This window comes from Pleurodeles waltl, chromosome 4_1 (genome assembly GCF_031143425.1).
Source record: "Pleurodeles waltl isolate 20211129_DDA chromosome 4_1, aPleWal1.hap1.20221129, whole genome shotgun sequence".
Taxonomy (NCBI): domain Eukaryota; kingdom Metazoa; phylum Chordata; class Amphibia; order Caudata; family Salamandridae; genus Pleurodeles; species Pleurodeles waltl.
Window position 1 is genome coordinate 764,173,754 of NC_090442.1, and position 16,653 is coordinate 764,190,406.

The window sequence follows — 16,653 nt, forward strand, 5'->3', positions numbered from 1 at the left end:
CAGGGGGGGACACACTCAACGCAGCTGAGCCTTCTAGCACAAAAGATATGGCGATGGGCAATTCACAACCACGTTCGCCTAATAGCACAGTTTATTCCAGGGATCCAGAATCAACTTGCAGACAATCTCTCTCGAGATCACCAACAGGTCCACGAATGGGAAATTCACCCCCAAATTCTAAACACTTACTTCAAACTTTGGGGAACACCTCAAATAGACTTATTTGCAACAAAGGAGAACGCAAAATGCCAAAACTTCGCATCCAGATACCCACACAGGCAGTCTCAAGGCAATGCCCTATGGATGAACTGGTCAGGGATATTTGCGTACGCTTTTCCCCCTCTCCTTCCATATCTAGTAAACAAATTGAGTCAAAACAAACTCAAACTCATACTGATAGCACCAACATGGGCAAGGCAACCTTGGTACACAACACTGCTAGACCTATCAGTAGTACCCCACGTCAAGTTGCCCAACAGGCCAGATCTGTTAACACAACACAAACAACAGATCAGGCATCCAAACCCAGCATCGCTGAATCTAGCAATCTGGCTCCTGAAATCCTAGAATTCGGACACTTAAACCTCACACAAGAATGTATGGAAGTCATAAAGCAAGCTAGAAGACCATCCACTAGACACTGCTATGCAAGCAAATGGAAAAGGTTTGTTTGCTACTGCCATCAGAATCAAATTCAACCATTACACGCATCTCCAAAGGATGTAGTGGGCTACTTACTACACTTACAAAAATCGAACCTGGCCTTCTCTTCCATTAAAATACACCTCGCAGCAATATCTGCATACCTGCAGATTACCCATTCAACTTCACTATTTAGGATACCTGTCATTAAAGCGTTTATGGAAGGCCTCAAAAGAATTATACCACCAAGGTCACCACCCGTTCCTTCATGGAACCTCAACATCGTCTTAACAAGACTCATGGGTCCACCCTTTGAACCTATGCATTCTTGCGAAATACAATTCCTTACCTGGAAAGTTGCATTTCTCATCGCCATCACATCTCTAAGAAGAGTAAGTGAAATTCAGGCGTTTACAATACAAGAACCTTTTATCCAACTACATAAAAATAAGGTAGTCCTAAGGACTAATCCTAAATTTTTACCGAAGGTTATTTCACCATTCCACCTAAATCAAACGGTAGAACTACCAGTATTCTTTCCACAGCCAGATTCCGTAGCTGAGAGGGGACTACATACATTAGATGTCAAAAGAGCATTAATGTACTACATTGACAGAACAAAGAACATCAGAAAAACTAAACAGCTATTTATTGCATTCCAAAAACCTCATGCAGGAAACCCAATATCAAAACAAGGTATAGCCAGATGGATAGTTAAGTGCATCCAAATCTGCTACCTTAAAGCAAAACGACAGCTGCCCATTACACCAAGGGCACACTCAACCAGAAAGAAAGGTGCCACCATGGCCTTTCTAGTAAATATTCCAATGCACGAAATATGTAAGGCAGCCACATGGTCTACGCCTCACACGTTCACCAAGCACTACTGTGTAGACGTGCTATCCGCACAACAAGCCACAGTAGGTCAAGCCGTGTTAAGAACCTTATTTCAAACTACTTCCACTCCTACAGGCTGAGCCACCGCTTTTGGGGAGATAACTGCTTACTAGTCTATGCACAACATGTGTATCTACAGCGACAGATGCCATCGAACTGAAAATGTCACTTACCCAGTGTACATCTGTTCGTGGCATCAGTCGCTGAAGATTCACATGTGCCCACCCGCCTCCCCGGGAGCCTGTAGCAGTTCGGAAGTTAGCTTAAGCTTTGTACATTTGTAAATATATTATTTAAACCTTAAATAGGTACATACTTAGTCACTCCATTGCATGGGCACTATTACTACAACACAACTCCTACCTCACCCTCTGCGGGGAAAACAATCGAAGATGGAGTCGATGCCCATGCGCAATGGAGACAAAAGGAGGAGTCACTCGGTCCCGTGACTCGAAAGACTTCTTCGAAGAAAAACAACTTGTAACACTCCGACCCAACACCAGATGGCGGGCTATGCACAACATGTGAATCTTCAGCGACTGATGCCACGAACAGATGTACACTGGGTAAGTGACATTTTCATTTTCTAACATATATTCATTCCTCCTCAACCTTTCGGAAGGAGAATACTGCTATACAATCGATGCACAGCATGTGAACCCAGATACGATTCATACTTCAAAATAAAATGGTTACTTACCTGTATTAGTTGTGCGGTTCAAAGATTTTTCTGGATTCACATGTCACCTGCCTGCTTCCACAGAAATTGCGTAGGCCAACCGTAGTAAAAAATAGCAGTATCAAGAGGCTGCAAAGGGAAGAAAGAATCTGAAGCTGGTGACAGCACACAAACGTCTGGGGTCCACATCTGATATCACAGGTGGCCAGGCACACCACCAAATAGCAGTCAGTGATACCCACAAAAGCACACCATTCCAGATCCAACTAGTAGATGGAGGAATAATGCACAGCATGTGAATACAGAAAACACTCTACCTACAAAACTACTCCTAAAGGTAAGTAACCATTTTGCTTTTTCCACCGTTTGCTATTTTTATATATTGCAAAACGAAATCTAATTCTCTTGAGTCTCTTTAATTTTTTTGTACCATTGTCATCATCCACTTTGCTTTCATGATTGTGCCCATTTTTTTAGATGGATGTAGTCTTAATAGTTTGTCATTGCCACTGACTGCAAGTCCTCTTTTTCTTTAGTTGTACTCTACTCTGAAAGATGGAAACCCTCCGTGGGAAGTAACTGAAGCTGTTCTATTTATCATGGCCTCTATTGCCAAGAGTGTCGACCCGTGAGTACATTTTATTTTTTTGCAGAAGTTAATCTGAGTACTTGCATTGTAAAAATATGCATAACTCAAATGTCGTTTGTTTCCGAGCCGTTAACGAATTTATCTGTAGTAATGGATTTGTTGTTTGCGTTGCATTGCTTTCTTTGTATCACTTATTTTTATACTTCCCCTCTCATAGGTGAAGCTTAATGTTGCAGTCACTGTACTGCTTCTTTTTGTCAGCCTCAATCTTGGTCACATCCGGGTTGTAAAGCATTGTTCTCTTAGTGGATCTTAGAGAAAAGATGTGCCATTCGATAAATAGGTTCTCTCCCATAGAGTTTTACTGATATACATGAGCACTAAATATTGACAGCTGGTATCCAAGAACATATTTCTCAAGAATTTTTATCTTTCACCCAAATGTATGTGTTTATATGAAGACAGAGTTGTTTTGCTTCCTTGTCTACCCCCTCCCCCAATGGAATCTGACAGTAAACAAATGCTTCTGCCCCTTATTGCATCTGCGTCGCCTATTACCAAATGCAATTGAAAAGTAATAGGCTTCAGGATAGACATCGAATAGATCTGAATGTTCTGTTACTTCAAAAATAATAATAATAATATTCATAGTTTCAGTGAACAATATGCACACTCAAGGTTCTGTCCTGGATAGGATATCTCAGTGATGTACCAGGTATCATATTCCTCCTACTCAATACTTTTATAATGCCACACACACACTCATAATTCTACTTTAGCCTCCCTTTAGAAGGCAAGCATATTCCAGAATCAGTTTACTCTCTGAAAAGACACATTCAAGTACCACCTACTAGGTAGTGGAAACCTAGCTATAACATAAGCATGTCATAACCAGCTCCTCCAGTCTGTCTTCCAGGATGTTCACTATGTATGACTTTATAGGAAGTCTTAAGAAGGCGCACAAGTAAATGGACAGTTTCTATGGCGGTATCTCATATCTTGAAACAATAAAACACACATAACCAGCCAGACTTGTGATCCCTATTGACCCATACTAGTTGACATTGAGGATGGAGATTCTTCGTACTCTTTCATCAACAAAACGGATTACATGTAGGCTTCAGAAAAAGATTAAAACACCGGAACCTGACTATCCTTAACAGTAGTATCTGCAAATAAGGAAAAGATAATCAAAATGATCTTCCAAATAAGAGCCTGAAAATTGACTTGATGGAGCATAAGCCTGTGATGCCTCAACCATAGTAGTAAATACTGTAAATTAGTTGACTTTTCCTGTTTGTTGTGGCTGTTTTCTGTGGGAGACAGCTTGATTACTTGCATATTTACACAGTGAGTCATCAGGTTATTGTTGAAGTTGTGGAAGAGGACATGTTTGTTTTGAACCACAATAGTTTGTTAGAAATGTAGTTTTGCAGCTTGAATCCTTTTCTGGATTTGCATGCTGTTCGTTGTTCCGCCATTTAGTGGTTGGGTCTGGATTTGTTGCTTGCCGTCTTCCTCTCCTCATCCCCTTGTGGTTCATCGACCTCCATTTGGTGGTAAGTAAATCCTCTCTCTGAAATAAGCAGCAACAAGTCAACAAATAGGAGCTCCACCCCCAAATCCGGCTGCTGTAATTCTGCGGTTGGAGGTTACTGAACGTAGATCTTTTTTTCACTGCTTAAGGAGCAAAATGTCCAAGCTTTGCCTTCAAGTACCCACACCTGCACTCATTGAGCAATGCTCTATGGATGAACTGGTCAAGCTTATTTGTCTATGCTTTTTCACCTCTCCCATTACTTTGTACGTGATTTGGAGGCTAAGACAAACCTACCTCACCCTCATCCTGGTGGCCCGATGTGGGCCAGATGACAATGGTTTGCAACCCTCCTTGATTTGTATGTAGTTCCTCATGGAAAAGTACCCAGCCTATTCACTCACCAGGCATCTCAAATCCTAGTCAACTCAACGTTGCAATTTGTCTCATGAGGTCTTAGAGTTCAGGTACATCAAGTTGGTGTGTCCCTTACTCCCTGGCCCCCCATCACGCTTCATGGAATCTCAGTATAGTGCTCACTAGGCTCAGAGCATCCCCTTTTTAGCTACTTTACAATTTCTGTCTTAGAAAGTAGCATTTCTTGTGGTCATCACCTCTTACGTATGTCATTGAGATACAGGCTGACACTGGAAGAGCCTTTTTCTAAGTTTAGCTGACAAGGTGGTTCTTAGAACTAATCCAAGATTCCTACCAGAGGTGGTATCTTCTTCCCACCTCAACCCATCGAGCTTTCGATATTCTTCCTACCCCTTGACTCAGTAGCAGAGAGCTAGCCCTTCACACACTAGACTTAAAAAGGGCCCTCAAGTATTACATTGATAGGATAAAACCATTTCGTAAAACTCAACAACTGTTTGCTAAACAGCACTAAGATAGCTCTCTTTCAAAAGCAGGGGTAGCTTGATGGCTTTTAAAGTGCATCCAGACTTGTTACGCTAAAGCCAAATAACACCTCCCTGCACTACCTAGGCCACACTGTACACCAAGAAGGTAGCCTCCAGGGCCTTTCTAGGTAATGTCCCCATAACTAACATCTGTAAGGCAGCTACCTGGTCCACCTAACATACGTTCACCAAACACTACTGAGTGGCTGTGCTAGGACACCAACAATCTCAAGTAGGCCAGGAGGTACTGCTTAGACTTTTTCAGTGTTCGGAAACATCCTCTGGTTTAGCCACCACTCATTGGAGAATTACTTTACATTCTGTGCAGGCATGTGTATCTATACCTGTACATGCCACATAAGTAAAGTGTTATTTTCCTTGTAAGCATGCCTTTGTGGCATGCAGTGCTATAGATTCTCTTGCACCCAGCCTCCTCCGTGGAATCCTTCAGTTGATGCAGATATCTTTTTGTTTTTCACCTTCCTTCTTTACTACATTTACTTGCATGGTGCACGTTTTGTGCTCCATCTCCATCCTTACCTACCATACGGGAAAACAGTTTAACTATTGAGCTGATGGCTATTCCCAGTCATTAGAGTCTCTATACCTAGTGGTTCGAAAAAAGTTATTTGAACAAAAACAAGTTGTACATGTCAGAGCTCAACACTAGGTCGAAGGTGTATGCAGAGCATGTGAATCTACAGCACTACATACCACAAACCGAGGCTTGTAGGATAAGTAGTGGTTTCCTTCTGCATGGAAGAGATCCAGTTGGACCAGGCACATGTGGTCTGAGAATGCACTGACGTGAGGCAGAAGAGGATGGCGAATACCCCTTTTAAGTTCTGTCCCAGCTGCCACCACAAGTTTGCACAGACACACCCACACAAGATATACAATTTGTGCCTGCCACAAGACCATATCACTGAGGCCTGCACTGAATTCCAGGCCAAGACAGTGAAAATAAGACTGAGAAATAGCCTACCACCATGCATGAGCAGAGGAAACAGTCCTTGAAACCTCTGGGCATTTCAAGCGAACAAAAAGAGGTAAAGTTCACGGACACTGAGCTGGTGCAGAGAGTTAAGTTGGTTGCCAGTTAAGGCGTCTTCTATGTAGAGAAGCTGGAGGCCACGAGGAGGGAGGCGAAGGAGGCTAGGAAAGAATCAAAGATCCAGAAGTGCCACAAGGTACACAAACCCCAGAAGCCCACATACTCTGAGTGTACTAAGTCTGCCTTAGCATAGACGTTGACACACTGGGTGTTTGAAGGACGGCATAAATTCAAGGCACTGCACAGGTCCAAACAAAAAAAAAGATGAGGGCAAACCTTCTAAAACCCCCTCGATGCCCGCTGACTTCATAGAGAGGGCAAAGCAGGAGTACAAGGCCAGCTCTGAAGAGGAAGGCACTGTCAACAACCTACACTGAGCAGAAGAAACAATGTCTTGAAGCTGAAATGGCAACACTCCTGCAAAAGGCGAACTTCGAATCTCTCAAGGAATTTGTTATCCTGCAGAACCTGCTTGAGCCAACCGAGGGAGAAGGAGAGAAAAAAATAGCCCCCCCTCAGGAATCACTGAGGAAGGCGTAAATAACTGTTGAAGCGCTCACCATCCGAAAACCTCTCCATGTACATTGGGCTGATTGTGAGAACAGCTGACAACCTAGTAGGTTCGACTGGAGTGTTTCTTCCTAGATAGATACTGATGCCACCCCAGAAGGTCCATGCTGCCAAGCATCATTGACCAACAACAGAAATACTTTCAGGAACCGTCAAGCGCCTCCTGGAGCAGTGCAGAAGTAGGGCCCAGGTGGTAATACAACAGTACAAGAGAATTGCAAGCTCATCACTAAATCTGCCCTTGATGCTACAGTCAGCAAGCCAACAGATGTGCTCCGAGACAGCACTCGGAAGGCATGAATGGTCGAGAGTCTGAGCGTTCAAGGCAGAGGTACAGGTCCCAATCCATCAATATTCCTTTCATCAGGGACACCCTCTTCAGACCAGCAGTGCACGAAGCACTGCAGCAGATAAAGGACAATAAGACATCAAAGTCAATGGGTGCTTTGCAATTCACGGGGGGTCAGTCATGTAAGGGAGCATGGCTACAAGAAGACCCGCAAGCATGGGAGGCAACCAACACAGCACAGCTCCCCCAGAAACAAGGGTTTGGGCAACAACCAATTGCCCACACAGCGCAGTGGCAGTACCCAGCGCAACAACCTTTTCTCCGAACGGCCAGTGAGAGGTCAATTTAGCAAGTTACTCTTTCAGACAACACTCAACACAACATTGGTAGTGACGAGGATGGGGAGATTTATCCAGGATTTAGAGGTAAATCACCTCAGACAACTGGATTCTAAATTTTATAAAACATGGCTGCTGTCTAGAATGATCACCTCCCACACCACCCAGAAAGATCACCTCCCACGCCACCAAAATTAGTGACTGATCAGAGGGAGTAACTAGGATATCTATACCAGGAGGTAGAAGAACTCACCAAAAAGTGAGTCATTGAAAGAATTTCCCTACAGAAGGCGATGATCAGTATCTGCTCTTCTTAGTTTATAGTACCAAAATGGAATTTAACCCAGAGACAAATCCTAGACCTCATGAACTTAATTAGGTTCATAAAAACATAATACTTTAAGTTGATGACACTGCATGGGGTAATCCTGCTCTTAAGGGAAAAAGATTTGTCATGTGTTGGCTGTAGATACATATGCTTAGAATACTCCTGCCACCTAGTGTTGGGCTCAGACCTTTGCAGCTTGTTTTTCTTCAAAGCAGACTTTCGAGACACGAGGTCTGTATTGCACATGGTCGTCGGCGACATTGCTAGATTGTTTTTCTCTGCCATCGGGTTTAGGCGTCTGTCTTGTACCTCCGGAATCGAAGCTTCAGGGTGACCACCCGTCCGTAAATTTCACGGACTGTCCGTAATTTCGCCCTGCTGTCCGTTGTCCGTGATGAAAGCTTTAACGGACAGCATTTGTCCGTAATTTTAGCCTTTCACCTAAAGGGCAACGGAGGCAGGGCGAAATTACAGGCAGAGGAGTTTCCCCAGCTGAGCTGGAAGGCAAGGGGTCTAATGTGCTCTGAGGGAGGGAGGGGCAGACAGATAAGAAAAGGCCTTCTTGCCAGGGGGTCTCCTTCCCTAAACACATGCAAATGTGGGCAACTGGTAAATCTGCAAATGCAAAGGGGCTTGAAAACCTGCATTGAATTTACTAAAAGGAGCCACTTGAAGTTTTCTGGTGGCAAAGATATTTCTTTCAGAGGGGTATTGTAATGGTTTTCCAAGGTGAGCTGTGGAGTGTGTGGTATTAATGGAGTGTTATAAAAATTTTTTAGCACTACGTAGAAACTGTATATTATTCAAATCTGTATTTGAGAAGCGCTTTTTTTTTATTTAACCGAAATGTATTTGCTCATTTTGTAGCAGCCTTTCTTATGGTGTAATTGTATTTTTTACTGTTCTTTCAGGTACCTCAGTACCTCATAGTACTAACAAACATTGGCAAAGCCAGTAGGTCTCATCTACGAAAGAGTTATTGGCTTTGCAAATGTGTTTTAGCCATTAGCCATGTTATACACCAGAGTAGCTGCTGTTCAGCATGGCTTAAAGCTAGTGGCATAGTGGTGTGGTGTGGAGTAGAGTAGCATAGGAGCAGTGGCGTAGAGCCCAGTGGTGCAAAGTACAGTGCAGTGGGGTACAGTGCAGTTGTTTAGAGTGCGTTACCGTAGAGTGCAGTGGTTTAGAGTGCAGTGGCATGGAGTGGCATGGGACAGAGTAGCGTGGCATAGAGTGCAGTGGAGTAGAGTGGCACACAATAGAGTGGCAGAGAGAGCAGCAGTGTAAAGTGGTGCAGTGGCATAGATTGCAGAGTAGACTCATGTTGCAGGGAGTGCAGTGGTGTAGTGTAGAGTGGTGCAGAGTAGGGCAAAGTGCTGTGGAGTGATGCAGAGTAGAGTGGCATAGAGTGCAGTGGCATAGAATGCAGTAGTACATAGTACATTGGTGTATAGTACGGTGGTGGAGAGTGCAACACTGCAGAGTAGAGTGTCAGTGCAGTGATGTTTTGTGGAGTAGAGTGGCACAGAGCAGTGGCGTAGAGTACAGTGGTACAGAGTAGAGGGCAGTGGCGTGCAGTTGTTTAGAGTGCATTGGCGCAGAGTGCAGTGGCATAGAGTGGCATGGGGTAGAGTTACATAGAGTGCAGTGGAGTAGAGTGGCATACAATAGAGTAGCAGAGAGTGCAGTAATGCAGAGTGGTGCAGTGTCATAGAGTGCAGAGTAGACTCATGTGGCATAGAGTGTAGTGGTGTAGAGTGGTGCAGAGTGGAGTATTGTAGAGAGGTGTAGAGTAGAGTATAGTGCCTAGAGTGCAGTGGCATAGAGTAGAGTGGTGTAGAGTGTTACAGAGAACAGTGGCATAGAGTACAGTGGTGCAGAGTAAAGGGCAGTGCAGTTGTTTAGAGTACACTGGTGTAGAGTGCAGTTGCATAGAGTGGCATTGGGCAGAGTAGAGTGGCATAGAATGCAGTGGAATAGAGTATATTGGTGCAAAATGCAGTAGTACAGAGCAGAGTGGTGTAGAGTATAGTGGCGGCCAGAGCAGTGTTGCAGAGTGTCGGCTTGCAGTGGTGTAGAGTGCATTGAACTAGAGTGCAGTGGTCAGAGTGGTATAGAGTACAGTGGCGTAGAATAGATTGTTTCAGAGTATAGTGCAGTTGCATAGAGTGGAGAGGTGCAGGGTAGAATGCAGTGGCATAGAATGCAGTGGCATAAAGTAGATTATTTCACAGTAGAGTGAGGTGGCTTAGAGTGGAGAAGTGCAGGTTAGAGTGGAGTTGCATAAAGTGGCATAGAGTGTGATAGCATAGAGTAAAGTAGTGTAGAGTGCCGGGGCATAGAGTGCAGAGGTGCAGAGTAGATTAGAATGATGTACAGTGTATTGATGTAGAGTGCAGGGGCATAGAGTTGAGTGTTACAGAGTAAAGTGTTAGCTTAGAGTGCAGTGGCGTACAGTGCAGCGTTGCAGAGTGGCAGAGAGTGGAGTTGTGCGGATTAGATTGGTGTTGCCTAGACTGGAGTGGTATGGCGTGCAGACGAGCAGAGCGCAGTGGTGTAGAGAGGCGTAAAGTGCAGTGGCTTAGAGTAGAGTAGTACAGAGTAGAGTAGAGAGGCATAGTGTGAAGTAGCATAGAGAGCAGTGGCATAATGTGGAGTGGTTCCGAATGGAGAAGAGTGCAGTGGCATGGAGTGGCATAAAGTGGGGTGATACAGAGTAGGGTTCAGTGGTGTAGAGTGGTGCAGAGTGGAGTGGAGCATGCATGGTGTAGTAACACACTGCCATTACAGACAACACATTTTTGATTGAAATGACCATTACATTTGCACAGATATACAGTTTTTCAAATCAAACTATATTGTGCAGAGACGATGTGTGGAAATTGCATCACCTAATGCAATGATTTGTTTTAATCATGTAAAGGTATTTGTTTCCAGCAAAGTTCAGAATTAACAAAAATGTGCTTGATTTGTACTTCGAATTCTGATATATTCTGAAGTCTATTTAAATGTTGTCATGTGATAGAAAAAACTCTTTCCTAACCCCAGTATCCAGCAAGATTGTTTCATAAATCCTCTCACTTTGAAGTCAGAGAAAGGAAAGTAAACACTAAGGCGGTGATTCTAACCGCGGCGGGCGGCGGTTGCCGCCCGCCATGCGGTTACCGCCAAATGACCGCACCGCGGTCACAAGACCGCAGCGGCCATTCTGGCTTTCCCGCTGTGCTGGCGGGCGACCGCCAAAAGGCCGCCCGCCAGCACAGCGGGAAAGACCCAGCAATGATGAAGCCGGCTCCGAATGGAGCCGGCGGAGTTGCTGGAGTGCGACGGGTGCAGTAGCACCCGTCGCGAATTTCAGTGTCTGCTAGGCAGACACTGAAATTCCTTTTGGGGCCCTCTTACGGGGGCCCCTGCAGTGCCCATGCCATTGGCATGGGCACTGCAGGGGCCCCCAGGGGCCCCGCGGCACCCCCTACCGCCATCCTGTTCCTGGCGGGAGACCCGCCAGGAACAGGATGGCGGTAGGGGGTGTCAGAATCCCCATGGCGGTGGAGCGCGCTCTGCCGCCATGGAGGATTCTCAAGGGCAGCGGAAAGTCGGCGGGACACCGCCGACTTTCCGTTTCTGGCCGCGGCTGAACCGCCGCGGTCAGAATGCCCAGCGGTGCACCGCCAGCCTGTTGGCGGTGCTACCGCGGTCATTCGCCCTGGCGGTTTTTACCGCCAGGGTTAGAATGACCCCCTAAGTTCCCACCTAAGACAGAGCCTGACATTTGACTTTGTTCTTTGAATGCACAGAAAATATAATAAGATAAGAACAAAATTTACAGGCCTGTTTACAGAAAGGGAGCACTCAGCAGGATACTGTAAATAAGGTTTTGGCAAGGGAAGGGAGGAATTCAAGCTGCATAGCATAAAACAAATAAAGCCAGCAAATTGAAAGCAACAAATTGTGAGTTACAAACCACAAGGCCAATGGCAAGCAATGGGCAGAATGCATTCATAAGGAAGCACTATGAATTTACTTAAAGTGACAGCTGTGGGATACTTTGTGGGGAAAGTCCAGTATTTTAGTCCATATCTTGCAGAGGTTTGGTACATCAATCACCCAGGCAGTATGACAAGAAGACCTGGAGTGGTTTCCATGTTGCACGATAGGTCTGTACACCCATTCCATCAGTTTACCACCATTTCCTATGGTACAGAGCTTCTGGCACACCTCTTGTAGGGTTAGTGCTAGGTAGCAGACATGAAATAGGGCATTTAATGATTATTTTAGGTGGTTGTAAGTAAGGAGTTGACCGGGGTGAAGATGGTAGATTGCCACAAGGGTTTGGAAATTTAGTAGCTCACTGTTCAGAAACAAAGTCCCCAATTTTAAGACACCTGCAACATGCCACTGATGGAGTTGCTCTGAGCACAGCCATCCTGTGTGAGTGGGAAGGCTTAGCAAAGGTAGTGCAGGAGCATAGGGTTTCTTCGTGTCAGTGAGTTTACAGGTTCTGGCAAGGCAAGAGAAAGCCATGCATGATAACCCTGGATGGTGATCCATAGAATGGTCAGTAGGAAACGATGAGCAGTGCATTAAGCCTTCCTTAAAAGTCTTTACTGGTAAACCCCATCTCATGCAGGGAGGTGGGCAGAAAGCCAGTGAGCCACCCATTGGACATCTGCAGCTGAATAAAAGCATTCTAAGTCCAGAAGATCTAATCCACCCGCAGTCACAGTTAGCTTTAGAGTGGAAAGAGCTCCCGATGGCGCAGCAGTGACCAAATCAGATGTGTGGCCTGTCTGAAGAAGGAATGAAGGATGAGCAGGGGAAGGTTTGCAAAATAATACTATCATTTTGGTAGCACCCCATCGTCGCTAGTGCCACATGGCCTCTACAGAAAGCAGAAGAGAAGACCAAAAAGCAAACTGGGCTTGGAGGGACCGTTCGCTCTGCCGAGATTTTCATCCTGGAAATCAGTGTAAGAATGGTAGATATTAATCATTAGGTGTCGAAAGGTAACTGGTTCCCAGTTCAATCTGAGCTCTAATTGTGTATGAAGGTGAAAACAGTGCCATATGTTAAAGAAACACTAATTAAATTTTACATTTTGTAAATTTTGTTTGTGCAATTTACATCCCAAATATTTTGAAGATTCTATGTGTACTTGACACTTAGGGATAACCCAGATCTCTAGTTTGGCTTTTGCTCAATTTCAAAACCATATAAAGATATGGACTAAATGGGCAATTGCCTTGCACAACCTTGCAAGGGGTCTGGCCCCTGCTCACCCTTCACAAGCACTAACTGCGAACCATTGCACCAGAAGAGTTTGCCAAGGTGGATGGGTGTTGATTGTTCAACCACTTGACAGTGCCCCTTCTGTTTTGCTCCTGTGTTCAGACAACACCCCAGGTACCCAATACCTTCAAATAGTCTTGGTGGACCCATCTTGGCTGATTTTAGGAATTGTCCCACCTTGTTCTTCTCTTCTTTATTTATCCAGTTGTTAGCAACAACTCTTTGAATTACTTGCCGTGGATCTCCCATTTGATCTCGATTTCATCCTACTCTTTTATTATCTTTGATTGGTAGTCCGGGCTCCCATTTCTGAGATAAATGTAGAGTCCCAAACATACACTCTAGTGCAGTGAGACTACAGACTAGTTATGGGTACATCACATCCTGTCATTAGGTGTGAGACTGTCACGCACACCATCTGCCCTGCCTCTTTAAAAAAAAATTAGGTTGAAAGTCCATGGGCGGTTGGGGTAAGCCAGATGTTTTTGTTCAATTTGTTTAAACTAGCATAAGGTTAATTACCTTAATGTTTCCCAAACTGTTTGCCAGGGGTTTTGAAATGTTCAGAAACATAATCAAAATGTTGCTGTTACTTTCTCTTCAGACAAGATCGGGTAGATTTGGGTAGGGGTGATGGCCTTGCCGTGAAGGGCATTAATTTACTACTGAACAAGGACGTAATGTGACACCTGAATGTAGTACACCAGGAGGCAATCACAAAAGGTCCACAGTGAATTAATAGTGCTATGTTTAAAAAGAGTAAATAAATGCACTGACAACATAGTGAGGCATGGCCTCTCTTGCGTGTGTCTGTAAAACTGACGTTAGTTCTTGAATTTTTGTCCTGAATTTTGACCCTTTGTCCTGAACTTTTGTCCTGAATTTTGACCCTTTGTCCTGAATTTTTTACAGTCCTGTCCAGAATTTGCCTCAGTGCCAGGTGGTCACCCTACCTGTGGCCTTCTTCTGTGGGCGACTCGCCAATTTTCGACGGATAGCACAGGAAAACAAAAACTTTTTTTGAAACCCTTCCGTCCGGCCATGGTCCTGGGTTTCTGACTGGATTCTACCTTTCGTAGCCATCTTCTTTCACTCGACTCGCACAGAGTGATGGAAAAGGCTCCATTCAGTTTTGCCTTAATTGCTCAGCTAACCCAGTCTGCAACCTCTGCCTGTCTCCGAACCAAAATGACAAGTGAAGCATGTTTGGCCTTACGGTCAAAGAAATCCCTTCGGCAGCACAGGGAACAGCGTTTGGGCATATACCATGATGCAACTCGATCTGACTGTGCACCCAACATCTTTAGAGATCAACTGCCCAGCTTCCAGGATGAGGATGAGGATGAGGTGGAGGTTGAAGCCCAGAGGTCGCCAGTGGACGCCCCCATTCTCCTGGCCAGCAGTGGAGATGGTTCTGAGTCAGGCTACAAGCCTGAACGTTAAATTTAGCACATTAGTACACCACAAACCCTCCCACGCCCAAACAAAGACCCACACAGTGGCTGATGGAACCCTACTCCCCTCAGGCTATGGAGGTATCCAAAGAAAGGTAAAGGAGCAGACAATTGTCCCTCCACCTAAACAAACTTCTAAAGGCACTAAAAAGCAGAAGGCATCAACCACTACCAAGGCATAGCTCCTTTCGGAGTCAATATCGAAAACGCATACCACACCTGATATGACTTCTAGGCCTTTGGAGTTGAACTAGACGCTGAAAAAGCAATGTACTGCCCTCTGAGCCTAAAACTCCCTGGGCGTCCACATTAGCCATTCATGCCAAGTCATCCTCTTCATCAAAAACAGCTTTGACAGCAACACATTCAGCACTAAAAACTTCGATGCTGAAAACAGCAAAGATCTCCTCTAAACAGAAGGAACAGCCTGTACACATCAAATTGCAAGAATATCTTAATGCAAGGCAAAAGACACTATTCATTCACCCAGACAGTCGTTACCAAACCACCTACGCCACCAACAAAAACACTCCCAAAAATGAAAAAGACTTTAGAAGAGGATATCATGGGGCCCATTTATCCAAGCCTCCTCGCAGAAGCGAAAGGTTACAGCATACAGTTTCCTCGAACTACCATCTCCACTACGTTCAACATCTCCTTAACCTCATCCCCCTCCTAGGTGTCTGCTATTATCACCTTCTCCACTACCACCATCACCACAATGGTGCTCCCCTTTACACTTCCAGACGGGTGACTACTCCATCACCCCTAACAGAACACAGTCCCACTTATCCTACTGACTCCTATGACGCACCTTATTTTCCTGTTCCAGACTGTGACACTGTGGATATTAACCAGCCATGGGACTACTATGATGTTGACCCTCGGGGTGATTTATATCCTTGTAGACTCTCACCACCAGACACTTCTTCATCCTGTGAGGTTCTTCATAGAGCCACACAATACCATAAGGTAGAAATGCATACCCTGCAGGATGAAGATACTTTTCTGGTAGAAACCCTCTCCAAAACCCAGCACTCTGTAGAGTACCTACCAGTGCTAATGGGCATACTTAAGCCCACTGCAGAGGTGTTTAAACAGCCCATAAAATCAAGGTTTATAACACCACGAGTTGACTATAAGTACAAACCTTCGCCAACTGACCCTACTTATATCAAGGGGTATGTCCCTCTTGACTCACTAGGTGTCCACACAGCTAGGAAATGGGCAAACTCCCATGGGGAACAGGTGGTGCCCCACCCACCGATCAGGAACGTGTGTTCACTGCACTTCCTCATTCCAAAGAAAGATAGGACTTTATAGCCAGTACTGGACTTCTGACCTCTTAACAAATATATCCCATCAGAGTGCTTCCAAATGATATCACTCCAGGAACATGATGCATTATTACAACAGGGAGACCTCATGACAGTCATAGATCTCAGACGCCTCTTTTCACATACCAATACATCCAGCCCATTGGCTCTACCTCAGTTTTCAAATAAGTGGACAGCCACTATCAGTTCAAACTACTGCACCAAGAGTATTTGCATAATACCTCGCAGAAGTAGCAGCAGCTCATCTCAGAAGGGACACACTCACACATGGGTTTCCATAAATAGACAATTGGCATCCCATGCAACTCTCCCGCATAGCAGAACATATGGTTCTGGGCCATACATCATGACATCTACCTTCTAGCAGAATACCTACCAGGAGTGGATGATGACTTTGGAGATATGCTCAGCAGAATTCACCAACAGATACATGAGTGGGAGATCGATTCAACACTTCACTTGTATTTTCAACAGTAGGGAGCATCAGACGTAGACCTCTGCCACACACCACAATGCAAAATGGCAAAACTTTGCCCCAGGTTTCCTCACCCACGAGCCAAAGGCAATCCCCTATGAATCAGCTGGGCTGGCATATTTGGCTATGCTTTTCCTTCTCCTCTCCCACTCAGTCTTTAAGTGGTTCAAAAGCTCATACAAACATCACTTACACTAAATCTAATTGCCCCAACATGGGTTTAGCAAGCTTGGTTCACAACCCTACTACAGCTGTTGGTTGTCTCACATG

General features: G+C 44.9%; 1 protein-coding gene across 3 annotated transcripts in view; it reads left to right on the forward strand.

Annotated features, from left to right (window-relative positions):
• Nucleotides 1-16,653, forward strand: part of TNPO3 (transportin 3) — a 991,461-nt gene that overhangs the window by 431,242 nt on the left and 543,566 nt on the right. For all 3 annotated transcript variants that reach the window (XM_069229384.1, XM_069229382.1, XM_069229383.1), the window contains exon 10: nucleotides 2,755-2,846. In XM_069229384.1, coding sequence (XP_069085485.1) covers nucleotides 2,755-2,846 — 92 coding nt within the window. The remainder of the gene's footprint in view (nucleotides 1-2,754; nucleotides 2,847-16,653) is intronic.